Source organism: Hippoglossus hippoglossus, chromosome 19, assembly GCF_009819705.1.
Source record: "Hippoglossus hippoglossus isolate fHipHip1 chromosome 19, fHipHip1.pri, whole genome shotgun sequence".
NCBI classification, from domain to species: Eukaryota; Metazoa; Chordata; class Actinopteri; order Pleuronectiformes; family Pleuronectidae; genus Hippoglossus; species Hippoglossus hippoglossus.
The window spans coordinates 10625450-10638773 of NC_047169.1; the positions used below are offsets into that span (position 1 = coordinate 10625450).

Sequence of the window (13324 nt, forward strand, 5' to 3'; positions counted from 1 at the left end):
GTATCAGTTTTAAATTTTCTCTGAGGACGTCCTCTGACATAATCTTTTTTTTCTATATAAATGTAAAACAAATAGCATGGGATGAAATTGCTCCACGTTGCACTTCCGTCATAATTTATGTCAGTCCACAAAGCTAACCTCTATTACCTCTGTGATAAACAATACCAAGACATATGTTCTCTAAATTAAACTCCGGCTAAACTGATTCTAGGGATCAGTATCCTTGAAAGTGGCACCGCAAAGAAACAACCCACACACTCAGCAGAGGCGATTATAACATTTAATCACTGAGCCCTATCGCCGAGCTTTGCAGACTTCTCGCCCCAAGGTTTGATTTACCCGCCCTCTTCTTGTGGAAAAATCTCATTCACTAGACGAATTGCTGAGCGGGCCCCTCCGACCAGCCCTATAAATCATTCTTTAATCAGAGGCCTCCGAGATTGGGCGCAGACACCCGCGGGAGCAGCTCAGTGACACCTCGACTCCTCCCTGTGTGTATCCGCAGTCCTGGGAGTTTGTATCCTCTTCTGTTTGCACCTCGGGCTTGTCTGCATTTGTATCAGTCATGGGGAAACTAAGAGGGATGACCCAACCCTGCACACTCTGCTGACACCAACAACACCCAAACACTTCCTCCGCTCAGAGGAGAGCGATCCCAGGGACGAGATTGCTGGTTTGAGGCCGCAAGAGGATACACCCTCTCAGGACTGGATTATCGGCCTCTAAAAGGTGGAGACATACAGTTTACAGTCCAGCCATGCAGTGGCCATGCAGTGGGAAATGGGAAAATACTCACTATATCACCAACAGATGGTCGACAACTCCGCTCAGAGTTTTTGTTATAACTGAAACAAAACCTTCATCCATGGGAACTGACCTGAACACATGTGGACAAACCACATCGGTTGTTTGTTATTTTCCCCAGTGGATCTAGTTGTGTTTGAGGATCAAGAGCATTTCCTCTGTCGAGTCGTACTTGATAAAAATAGAAGCTATAAAACATTAATTCATATAAATGTATTAATGCAGAGTAAAGTTCTATGCTAGTACAACAACCATGACAGTGACAGAAAGATAGATGTGGAAATGTTAATAATAGGGTTTATGTGATTGGGATTATTTTAATTAATCAAAAATCATTTAAAAAAGAATATGTTATATTCAAATTTCAAAATATATCAAAATGAATAAGAAAAATAAATGAAAGATTACAAGAAATTAGGGATGTTTAAGGATGTGTTTCGGCTGTAAGTTCTTACCTGTCAAGTGCTCTTGGTCTAAACATGTCTCAACCAGATGTGTAAAAAAGTGTTTTAATCACAGGTTTTGCTTCATGCTCATGTGAAAATATTCACAACATACAGATGAAGCCTACATGTATTGATGCAGTTAAAAGTTCTATGCTACTTTCATTTTATTCACATTTAAGATGCTGAAACAATTAGTTAATGGTATATTCTAGAAAATATTTAAAATAATATAAGTGCCATAATAAAAAAGCAGCGAACTTTGCCTTTAATTTTCTCAAATATTCCACCGTAAAATCTTCTGAAACTTCAACAAACAGATAGTCGGGTTCACCATGAACAAGAGTGAGGTGAAATATCTGTGTCACCTCTCAAGGAGTTTTTTAAAGAAATGATTTTACTAAATGATGGTTGGTTGTGGATGTTTTTTCCCTCCTTAAAGGGACAGTTCACCCAAAAATGAAAATTCACTCATTATCTACTCACCACTGTGCCGATGGAGGGGGTGGGTGAAGTGTTTGAGTCCACAAAACACTTCTGGAGTTTCAGAGGTAAACATCGTTGCAGCCAAATCCAATACAATTGAAGCAAATGGTGACCACTTCTTCAAACTTAAAAGAACAGGATAAAAAACATATAGTGCCTCCATACTGCTCCTGTGGTGTCATCCAAGTGTCCGGAAGCCCCAACATTCAAATTTGACTGGAAACGTCGTCATTTACACCTTGTTTTAAGCCAAAATCTCAGCTGATATCCACCAGGTTTCTGCTGCAGTTCTCGCGAGAGCTTGTGAGTATCACGAGTTCTACTCAATTGCATTGGATTTGGCTGCAACGCTGTTTACCCTTGAAACTCCAAAAGTGTTTTGTGGACTCAAACACTTCACCCACCACCTCCATCGGCACAGGGGTGAGTAGATAATGAGTGAATTTTCATTTTCTCTTTAAGTTCTTCTGTCATGTAGCCTAAATATGTGTGAGCCACGCTTATCTTTTGCTTCTTGTTATGTGAACATATTCAGATGTTGAATTCCCCTAAATGTGGATGAAAATAAGGCTTGTGGACTCATCTCGCCTGTTTCCTGAGGGTGAAGTCAGATGTCTGAGAGAGAGGAGAGAGAGAGAGAGAGAGAGAGGGAGAGAGCTGGATACTTTCCCACCTCTCAGTTGCAAAGATGCTCTGACGTCACCGTGGTGAAGTATTTCTCTGTCTCTCAGCAGGTCTCGAGCTGACAGTGCGCTCGAGCCACCGGAGAGAGCGCGCTCCTCGTGCGCTACGACCATGGAGACGTCCGGGAGTTTTGGAGCAGGAGGACGTCGGTGCGCAGCCGCCAGGGACTCATGTTCCCTTCCTGACCCGAGGAGACGCGTGGATTGTGATGCTGTGGATGAAGTGGTGGAAGTGTTGAACTGAAGTTTTTACGCATTTTGCTGCTCTGGAGTGTGTTGGGCAGTTCGGCCACTTTGACAGCAGCCACACGGGATACAGGAGAGGACCCATTAGAAAACCATGCACTGTTCATATCCATGGAGAGATGGCATGCGTGCTCCTCCTCAGTCGACTTCTCCCCTTCTCGCACCGGCTCACGAGAACCTCCATCTGCCTGCTCTCCCTGTTCCTGTCCTACCTGTGCTACTGCGCACTCTTCCCCGTGGGCACCGTCATGCACAGGTCAGGTGATGCGCCGCCGAGCTGTCAACTCGTCCCGGCCGATGGAGCCAAAAGGCGGCTCCAGAAATCCTCCCTCTCCTGCGTCTTGCAGTTGGAGGCGAGACCGAGCAGCGCCGAGGTGCAGCCCCGGGAGAAGAAGCCCGAGCAGCGCGCCTCCTCCTCCTCCTTCTCCTCCTCCTCCAGTCACCTCCTCGCCGTCAGGAGCGACACTCCCAGTCCTCTGATGGGGAATTCAAAGTTTGGGAATAAAAAGTTGCCGAACGCGATCATCGTTGGTGTGAAAAAGGGAGGGACGAGAGCCGTGCTGGAGTTCATCAGGATCCATCCAGATGTGCGAGCAGCTGGCACAGAGACGCACTTCTTCGACAGGAACTATGACAGAGGCCTGGAGTGGTACAGGTAAGAGCTCACCTGTACATGCGTGTGTCCAATCCAGGGGCGGATCTAGGATCAGCAGGTCAAATGGGCACTTTGTTGCTTCATCCCCAAAATACCTGGAAAGTTAATGAAATCGACATCAGCCTTAATTGAAGTTTTTTTGTGTGATAATTAAAATAAGATTTTCCGTTATCAGTCTTCCAATGAGGGAAATTTGCCACATTGAAAAGGTGATAGCAAAATAATAATTAAACATGCGTTATAAAGAATGAAATATACAAAATATTGCCAATATGAAAATATAAAAACAGCAATGATAATTACAGTGTAAACATGATAAATATAGTATAAATATTGAACACGGGAATATAGAAAAATTGCAATTACACGGACAGGGAAATTGTTCTGCACTGTAAACAAACGTCAACATGCTAACGCGCTAAATTAAGATGAATAAAGTGACAGTGGCGGATCTAGGATTTTTCTAAACCAGGGGCCACAATTTACAACATATATGTCCAACATCCAGATTCTGATATTTAGCCAATATAAACATCATGTATACCAGTGTCTAATTTATTCTTTGTATGTTTTATTAATTCTACATTTCTACAACTGGAATTTGAAACATACTGGTATTAAAGTGATTATTTTGTGTCTATCTATCATCTACTCTTGACGTTGTTACTTTAACCTTATACATAGGTTATGATTATTTACATGAAAGCTGAGACAACTGTAAGTCTCTGTGTAATCAGTGTAAACGCTGCTGAGCATCATGTAAAGCCAGCTTCTCCCTGTCGGCATCGCCCAGTTCCTCGTCCCCCTCCTCTCTGCCGCTCTGTGTACAGTACGCTGCGTTTGGAGGAGGGCAAACATGCTCGATGTGTTTTTTCCGCAGTTTTCGGACTCATTTTATGTTCCTATCGCCAGAAACTTTGGGATCCCAGGCTCTGTTTAGAGCGGCAGAACAGTGGCCCTCTTTGTTTCTTCCCAAGATGTACTGTGGAGCAATTCATCAGATTTCTCATAAAACCCAACCTCTGCAGACAAACTGTGTAAACTGCGGCGTGCAGGGCTCCTCTGGCTGCCAGGCCTCTGAGACGCTGTGGCGTTTGTTTATAGAAATGACTATTAAAATGAAAGATTTATTGATTCTAAAACATTTAATGATGCACTTTTAACACAGTCCTCCTTGTAAAATTGCCTTGTTTGACGGATAATCAAGTATCTGTCTACGCACAAGGAGCATCTAGATCATTATTACAAAATAAAAGCGGACTTATGCGTCAGTCATGAAGCATTGTGTACACATGCACACAAGCACACAACACGCTCGACTTCCAAATACATTCCACGTTAATGATCGGCTGTCATGTACCCCGCAGGAGGTACGTGTATCAGTGGTATCATCAAATAATTACGGAGTGAAATATCTCCACTAATTGGTGCTCCTCAGGACGCTCGGAGGCTGGAGCACTTTTATCTCAGCGATGCGTCCCGCAGACGTGGACCCCGCGTCCATTACCATAACTTGACTGGCAGCTGTCAAAGCTGCCGAGGTCAAATGCCAAGCCGCTGACTTTTGGAGGAATGCCTTCAAAATAAACAGCTGCTTCTCTGAAACACATGTAAACAGTCATCTGTGAAGGCCAGATAACTGTTCACGCTCTGATTCTCAATGGGCCGATGTTCGGCTTTTCATGCAAAAAGGAAAAATAAAAGGGAACAGAGATGTGATGAAAGACCCCTGAAGTTCCTGATCGTGGACACTTCAGATGCAGACTGAGGAGGACAAATGAGAAGAACTGCAATAACGGTTCAATGAGTCTGAGCGGCGAGGTGGGCCGTGGACGTGCTCTCCTGCGGAAAACACATAAACACAGTTATTCCACATGTTTCAAGAATGTAAACACAGAAAATGAATCTCAACCCCTCTCAAATGACCTGTGTCCTTTTTTTATGCAACAGTATTTATTTTCAATTTAGCGCAGCGTAATTAAATTCTTTGTGTGCATTCCTGGAGTGGTGCCCCCTAGTGGTAGTTTCAACAGAGCCTGGGGACAAGCTGGTTAAATGCAACAGATAGAATATATCAGTCCTCTGCGAACCAGTGGCAGATCAAGGAGTTTGCAAAATCAGGGGCCACAATTTACACAGAGGGGCCAGTTAAACGTCCAACAACCATGCACAGCTCCTGATTCAGCAAAGTGCACATTTAATTGTTTACTGTTACCTCTTTTCCACTGAGCAAAGCCGCACATCATTGAATATATTTAGAAAATAGTTCCTTGTGTACTTAAAAGCTAAATCATAACAAATTGTCATATTTATTGTTATTAGTAAGTAACTAGCTCATTTGAAAGAAAGACTACTGACAGGACAATACAGGACAGGGGCACTTCAGAGGCCAATTAGCTGGGCCAGTGCCCCCCCCCCTGGATCCGCCCCTGCTACGACCGCAAATTCCAACCAATAGACACACGGGAGCGTTCATTTACAGATAGAGCTGCAATCAATTTGGCAGTTATTAAAATAGCTGCCGAAATTAATCAGCTCCTAATATCTAAATCAAAGCTTGTTGTCCTTGTCTGAACAGTAAAAGTGTTGCGCTGCTGGTCGGACAAAGCAAAACATTTCACAACGCCGTGGGGCTTAGAAAATTGTAATGGGCTTTTATTCAATTTTACGTTTTCTGATGTTATCTAAACCAAGTGATAAAGTAATTAGTTGAGAGGTAAATCAAATGAATAAATCTCTAATTTCACAGCCCTATTTACTGTCTCTTTTTAAAAGTCTGTCCTTGTTCTTGGATGGTTTCCATTCAAACTTGAGTCGATGACTGTGTGAAGGCGTACCTGTTCAAATCTTTTATTATCAAAGAGCACAGTGGCCTACTTTGAAGACCCAGAAGTAACCTGGCAGAGTCACTCCGCTATATATGTGTTCTGTTGCATTTCAGAGTGATTTATTGCTGTTGAGCCAGGCAGGGCTGATGCAGAGGAGAGCTGTCTGCAAGTCTCCAGTGACAACAGACCACTGTGACACTGCTTCACTGCTCCTATTATCATTTCCATGGAGAAATGAGGTTCACAGCCAAACTGGAGCTTCTCATTTATGATGTGTTATTCTTCTTCTCTATTCACCAGGCATCTAAAACACACTTTTTTAATACAAGGACATTATGTCCTCTGTGGCTGAGTCTCTTAGCATTTGCGGTAATTAAAACTAACATACAAAGTAATGTCAATGTGAGTGAGGAATCTTCATCTTACTGGAACTTTCACTTTGTGTTTCTATCTCTCATTCAGAGGTTTAATGCCAAGGACTCTTGAAAGCCAAATAACGATGGAGAAGACGCCAAGCTACTTTGTGACTAAAGAAACACCACGCCGGATCTCCGCCATGTCCCAGAATACCAAACTCATCGTGGTGGTGCGAGACCCCGTCACTCGTGCAATATCCGACTACACTCAGACGTTATCCAAAACCCCCGACCTGCCGACCTTCCAGGAGCTGGCCTTCAGGAACCAGTGCCTGGGCATAGTGGACACGTCCTGGAATGCCATCCGCATCGGCCTGTACGCTCTGCACCTCGAAAACTGGCTCCGCTACTTCCCCCTGGCTCAGATCCACTTTGTGAGCGGGGAGCGTCTTATCACAGACCCGGCAGGGGAGCTGGCTCGGGTGCAAGACTTCCTCGGTTTAAAGCGCATAGTCACAGACAAACACTTCTATTTCAACCGCACCAAAGGTTTCCCCTGCCTTAAGAAGCCAGAGAGCAGCGGCTCGCCACGCTGCCTGGGCAAGTCCAAGGGCAGGACTCATGTGCAGATAGACAGAGATGCTATTGAGCAATTGCGAGACTTCTATAGACCTTATAATGTCAAGTTTTATGAAATGGTGGGTCATGATTTTAAGTGGGACTAATGGTTTGTTTTTAAATAGTGCAAGAAAAATACAGTATTATATCACGGCTAACTATCAGCAGTCTCCAGACAATTTGTGCAAAACAGCAAACGCAGTATTATTCTTTTTAAACAACACCAATAAAAAATAAAATGTGAGATGACATTGCTTTTTGCACTTGCACGATCGGGTGCCAGCCGCCATCCTCAGCGTCCTGTTTATTGCTAGATATAGACATCATTTCAGCTTCGGGATCACATGATTTCTCCTCCTGTTACTGTTGGATTGCTGCTGACTAGATCCCCCCGTTTGCTGACTCGTTTGTAAAAAAAATAGAACGAAAGAGAGAGAGAGAGCGAGAGAGAGAGAGAGAGAGAGAGAATTCCAGGGAATGGGATTAGTTCCTCTCGAAAAAACCTGCTTCACTAATCAAGGCAGGGGTTTGAAAGCAAGACCTTGGAAAATGTCAGCGAAGTCTTCAGGGAGAGCAGAATTAAGCTGCAGCACTGTGGTGGTAAATCTGAAGTGTAAAGCCATAACACAAGTGTGACCCACCTAATGTTCCTAACCGTTGGTCTCATCAGTTTCTATACGGAGCGAAAAGATCCGTGTTTCTTTTTTTTTTTCATACATGCTATTGCGAGCAGAACCTCACTTTGTATTCTGTGCTCACGTCTGCAGAAATCCATGTTTATATTTTTGTTACAAACGGTATTTAATCATTGCCTTACCCACAATGCTCGTCCATGAACGCCATTAAATGAAAGAGATGCACAAATACAAATGTGAAACGATGAGTCTGTCTCATGTGAATTCTGGACCTTGTTACATTCATGCTGATTCCATTTAAAAATAATAATCCTTTTTAGTCCTGATTTTGCTTGAATTCCACAAAAACACAAAATCAAAGAATGTTTCATGAAACTGACAAATTGACGTCATTACTCAACCTCTGGGAAAGTGGCTGCATTTGTGCTGCACCTCCCTCCTCACCAGCAAAAAAAATGTGCTCCTGGACAGATTAGACTGCTGTGACACTTTTCATATCTGTCACCTGCGTCGCCAGTGAAAACCTCCGAGGTTTATTGCATCCTGTGTAAGGTTTGTTGCGTCGCCTCGCTTTGCAGTGGGCCGACGAGTGGGTGTAGGTGTGAGGAATTTCAATCACTTTTTCAAAGACAAAGCAGGGAACACCTCGTCGTGGCAGGTTATCAAACAGATTGTGGGACTGCGCGTCGCACGATTGCGGCGAAAAAGTTTGGATCTGGCGACACGATGTGAATACTAAAGGGAGAATATCTGAGCTCCAGCCAGACTGATGCTCGGCTGCAGGAAGACAGGAAAAACCCTCTGTGATGTATGAAGGAGATATTATGGGAGATTTTATGAACTGAGGCAGTGTGTGGTGAGTAATTAGCCCCTCACATTCAATATCGCACCAGTTGATGAGATGGTTAAGACTTTGGAACATAAGGATTTATCACATTTATTATATGGGAGGCTAATTATCATGCTGGTTTGGTGCACAGTTATGCAAGTCAAGTCAGATTTATTGATAAAGCACATTAAAAACAACAGGAGTTGAGGGCTTTACAACCAGGGGCAAAGGAAAGCAATGGATTAAAGTTAGAGAGTTCATTGTAAGAAATAAGATTTGTAGGAAAGACAAATAAAAGGCAAAGAAGATAAATAAAAAAAAGAAAGGCATTAGCCGGGTTACAAAATAGACTTAAAGATTAAAAAAGGGAACACTTTAGAGACAATTGGTTTGGATTTAAGATGTAATGACTTTGTGTTTAAGACTTAGAAATAAATTTCAAGTACTTCTTGAGTTTCTGATTAAGTCCTAATTATAGCGTAAAGTTATATTGTTACTGGGAAGAGGTGTTGATATTGAAATGACATGATAATACATCCATCATTTATACTACTTACCCTTTATGGGTTGCGGGAGGGAACTGATCCCAGCTGACACTGGGCGAGAGGCGGGGTACACCCTGGACATGTCACCGGTCACAGAACCAACACACAGAGACAAACAACCGCTCACACTCACGCACTACAGTCAGTTTCGATCAGGAAACACTTTTCGATAAAATAGTGACAGAGCACGCAGATGGGACGTCTCACGGCTGCTTCTGGAGGGAGAAGACCAGGAGTTGAGGCGGTGCAGGGGCGGAAGTGGACACTGAACACGGAACTGAACTGACAGCGAGAAGACAGGAGGGTGAGAGAGAACATTGCAAACATTGATGGCTTACGGGTGATTGGCTCAGGGCGAGCGTGTCTGGCAGTGACTGTGTGAGAAGTGAGAATGAGCTGGCGGAGCCCGGAGATAGCTCCAACTGTGCATGTGACTTTGGTGGCTGGAACCTGGGAACCACTGGACCACCATGCCGCCCAATGATTTACCTCAGACGCAATTTATTTTGAAATTAGATGAGACATGATTCAATTTACCAAATCAAGTACTTTGGGAAATAACGTTCTGAATCTATTATAAACACGGGAAACTTATCAGTAGGGTGCCATGAAATTGTTATTGTGAGTACTTTTTTAATGAAGAGGAAATCCTGCGATCCATCTGACAATCACAGCTGATTGAAAGATACCATAGAAGTGTAAATTCATTTGTCGCACACTTATCAGAAACTCAGCAAATTACGACTCAGGATAAAAACTGAGGTTATGGACAATATTTTTCGGTGACACCACTTTGATCCGAACAGTGAAAACTGGATTACAGTGTTAGGCCAGGGGCAGTAAAATAAAGTGGTTACAGAGTGTGTGGGCTGTAATGGGCTGTGTACTCATTCAATATATTGTGGGTAACCTTTAGTTCAGCGTCCCGTCCAATCATAATTGCCTCCTATTCCCAGTAAGTATTTAATTGGAGCCTCTTAGCACAAAATATTTACTCTGTAACTATTCTTTGCACTTTAAAATTGTCGCTCCTAACAAACAACGGCAAGAAATTAAATAAATCAATCTCAAGAAATTGAGATCCTACATAAGGGTAAGCTGACGCATGGACAGTACATATTGATTAGATATTCCCTGAAAGAAACAGAGGAGCACAGAGTTACTCAGCATCTTTATCTGCATCCGTCACAATGGATGTTAAAACACTGTGTCTGTGAGAGTCTGTTTTCTTAAGTAATAATGCTCATTAATTGCGGTTCTCGCTCGCAGCGGAAATGTAGGACACGTCGCTCCTCTCGCTGTTATCTCCATACCTCAGAAGTCTGCTGCCACTTTTATCTGTTGGAATGCTGCTTCATCTGAGGCTCTCTTGAAATTTGCATGTAGCAGAGTACACTGGGCTTTGAAGAAGTGTTGGTGTTTGACATGGTGATATAGGGAAGCCGAGCCGCAGGAAGTCTTGAAAAGCCACTCGCATGTTCAGGGCTCCTTGTTCTTCCCCCTCGTCTGCAAATGGTTACAGTGCGTTGTTAAAGAAAAGAGCAGGAAAAAATGATAAAAGTTGTTTGACTCTGTGTGACCCTCTCTCAGCCCAGACGTCTGACTATTTTCTTTTTCCCACTCTCTCTCTCTCCACGCAGCTTCTCTTTCACTCTCTCCTCATCCTAACACTCATTAAACTCATACGACCTCCAGGTGGGGGGCGTAGAGGCGGCGTGGCTCCAGCACCTCTCACGGCCTTCTCGCCATCACACTCGCCGGCAGCTCATTTCTGTGGCTTGCTGGGCGTGCACACACACACACACACACACACACACACACACACACACACACACACACACACACACACACACACACACACACACACACACAGGTGAGCGTCTATCCAGTCGTCACAGTGAAGCAGCAGCAGCAGCAGCAGCAGCAGCAGCAGCTCTAGACGGTACACATGGGTCCTAATTAGGCCTGAGGGCTGGAGAGGAGCGATCCCCGAGAACAAGCATCAGCCAGAGTCTGATTAGACTCTGCAAGTGGACGGCTCTCCAGAGATTGCTTGCGGGTCAAATCTCTCTTTCTCTTTTCTCACACACACACACGCGCACGTATACACACACTCAGCTTTCTTTTCAAATATGAATTCCCTCAGGAGCCAAACTCATGCAAATCATGCAAACCTTTGCGTTTCACAGCACCACGACGTGACCTATTTGCACTCCAGCTAATGAGGTGCTTGTTAAGCTTAATGAGCATTTGTTAAGACTAATGTGTTGATGAATATATCTTTTTATATCTTGTTGTTGTTGTGGAAACATCAGGGCTAAATGATTCCCTTCAAACTGTTCCCCACGCAAGGTTACGTTTTAATTAAGGGATTTTCATATATCGTGCAACATTATTTCATCCCCATAGAGGTGCTTTGGTAATTATTGAATGCTCAAAATACCTGAAGGAGCTGAAGGGATCAGTTAGCGTGCTGGTGATAAGCACTGGTTATTGCTGAGACTAATAATGAAACTTCAAGGACAGAGAGCAGAGACATATTGTTCTTTTTATCTCTCACCCTCCGCAGAGAGTTTCAGAAAGAGGCTTAGAGCATTCTTGATAGTCATTTTTGAATGTTGTGATCTCATATTGATTAATGCTGAAAGCCGCAATACTTCTTTTTTTTCTTCTTTTTTTACTGGAGGGGAGAAAAATCAAAACAGAAAGAAAATCTACTTTCATCCAAAGCAGCAAAAGAATAAATAACTAAATAAAATGGAGTGCGGTGGCTGAGGACAGACTTAAAGTGTTTAAATGTCACAGTGATGTTCTCCGTGCACGTAATGCAGTTCATCTCCAGCAGAATCCCACTTGGTTAATGCAGCTTCAAACATTCACTCTTTTGGATTTTTAATGAGCGCTGAAATAAGATGGAAGCAGTGGCAAAGGATTTTTTTTTTAAAAGGAACATGTCCCCCTGAAATGTTAATATTGTGCTCACTTTTTTTGCATTTAACTGTTACCAATGCTATTATGGCAACAAAAACAAAGAAAGAAAGAAAAATCAAGCAAAATTTTACATTCATGCTCTATTTAAGCTGCACTGAATTAAAACACATTCACACAGCCTCGTCCTGCACTCTGCTGTTCACATGAGAAAGAATGAGGTTCCCTGGTTTCCGAGTGAGACAGCGGCTGACACTGCAGTGGCTGCGATTCAGCCGCGTGCACCTCCTTCAGTCCTAATGCCTCAGAATAGTTTAACTTGTGCAGCAGCCCGACGGGATGTCCCAGCGGTCGAAGTCACCAGTGGCTTTGGAGCCAAATTAAAGTGAAGTGCTGACAAGTGTGGCACAGTCTCAGCCACGTAACGATACATGTTCTGCAGCTATTTGCAGACCAATGTTAGAACGGCAGTCTGTGGGGATGACACTTAATAAGAGTATGTGCATGTGATGTACTCTATTCAAGCTATGGGCTGAAGAAGTATAACTGACTTAATTTTCAGGTGAAACAGAGCCCGTGGTCTTAGTTATTTTTAATCACTGATGGTTTTTAAAGAGATTTTTTATTTGCATTCAGATTTGATACACGTCAACAGCCTCCTGCCCACCTCTTTTTAACTTGTCTCCAGCAGGAAGTGAGAGGAAGATGGCAGAGACGGGAGAATCTGTTGGGCACGCGCCCTTTCAAGATTTAGATCTGTGAAATTCCGTAAAATCCTCCAAATCAGAAACAGTTGTTCGGTGCCATCTCCTTGTTGTCGTCTGTGTTTGTCAGACGAGCGGCTGTGTTTTCTGTGGAGCCGCTAAAGTGAGGTACAGGGCTGATTAGATTGGAGGCATCTCTCCCACCAGGAGATGTGTTCTAATTAGAGTGTGTGGCTCATGTCTCACCGAGGAGAATAACAAGCCTCATCCCAAGGCTGCCTCCAGATGAACCTCACATTCGCGGCAAACCAAAACACATCTGATGTATCAGCAACCCCTGGGCTCGAGACCACACCTGAGTCGACATGCGGTGCATTAGGATTTTGACGGGGAGGAAGGGGGCGGTTTGAGCTTCTCGTTGCAGGAGGCCTCACAGAGCCGGAGCAACAATAATGGAAGCCAGCGAGAGAGAGGCTCTGCGTGAAGGTTTTTACACCCAAACTGTTTTTTCAGGTAATGAACACAAATCCAAACCCAAATAATTAACAAATGGGGAATTATATC

At 43.6% G+C, this 13324-nt stretch overlaps 1 protein-coding gene across 1 annotated transcript; it reads left to right on the plus strand.

The window, feature by feature from the left end:
- The first annotated feature begins 2445 nt into the window (after positions 1-2445).
- On the plus strand, positions 2446-7526 carry LOC117753348 (heparan sulfate glucosamine 3-O-sulfotransferase 2-like). Its single transcript, XM_034571407.1, has 2 exons — positions 2446-3317; positions 6608-7526. Exons 1-2 carry the CDS (start codon positions 2782-2784, stop codon positions 7224-7226), a joined length of 1155 nt encoding a protein of 384 aa, XP_034427298.1. The 5' UTR covers positions 2446-2781; the 3' UTR covers positions 7227-7526.
- Positions 7527-13324: the final 5798 nt, after the last annotated feature.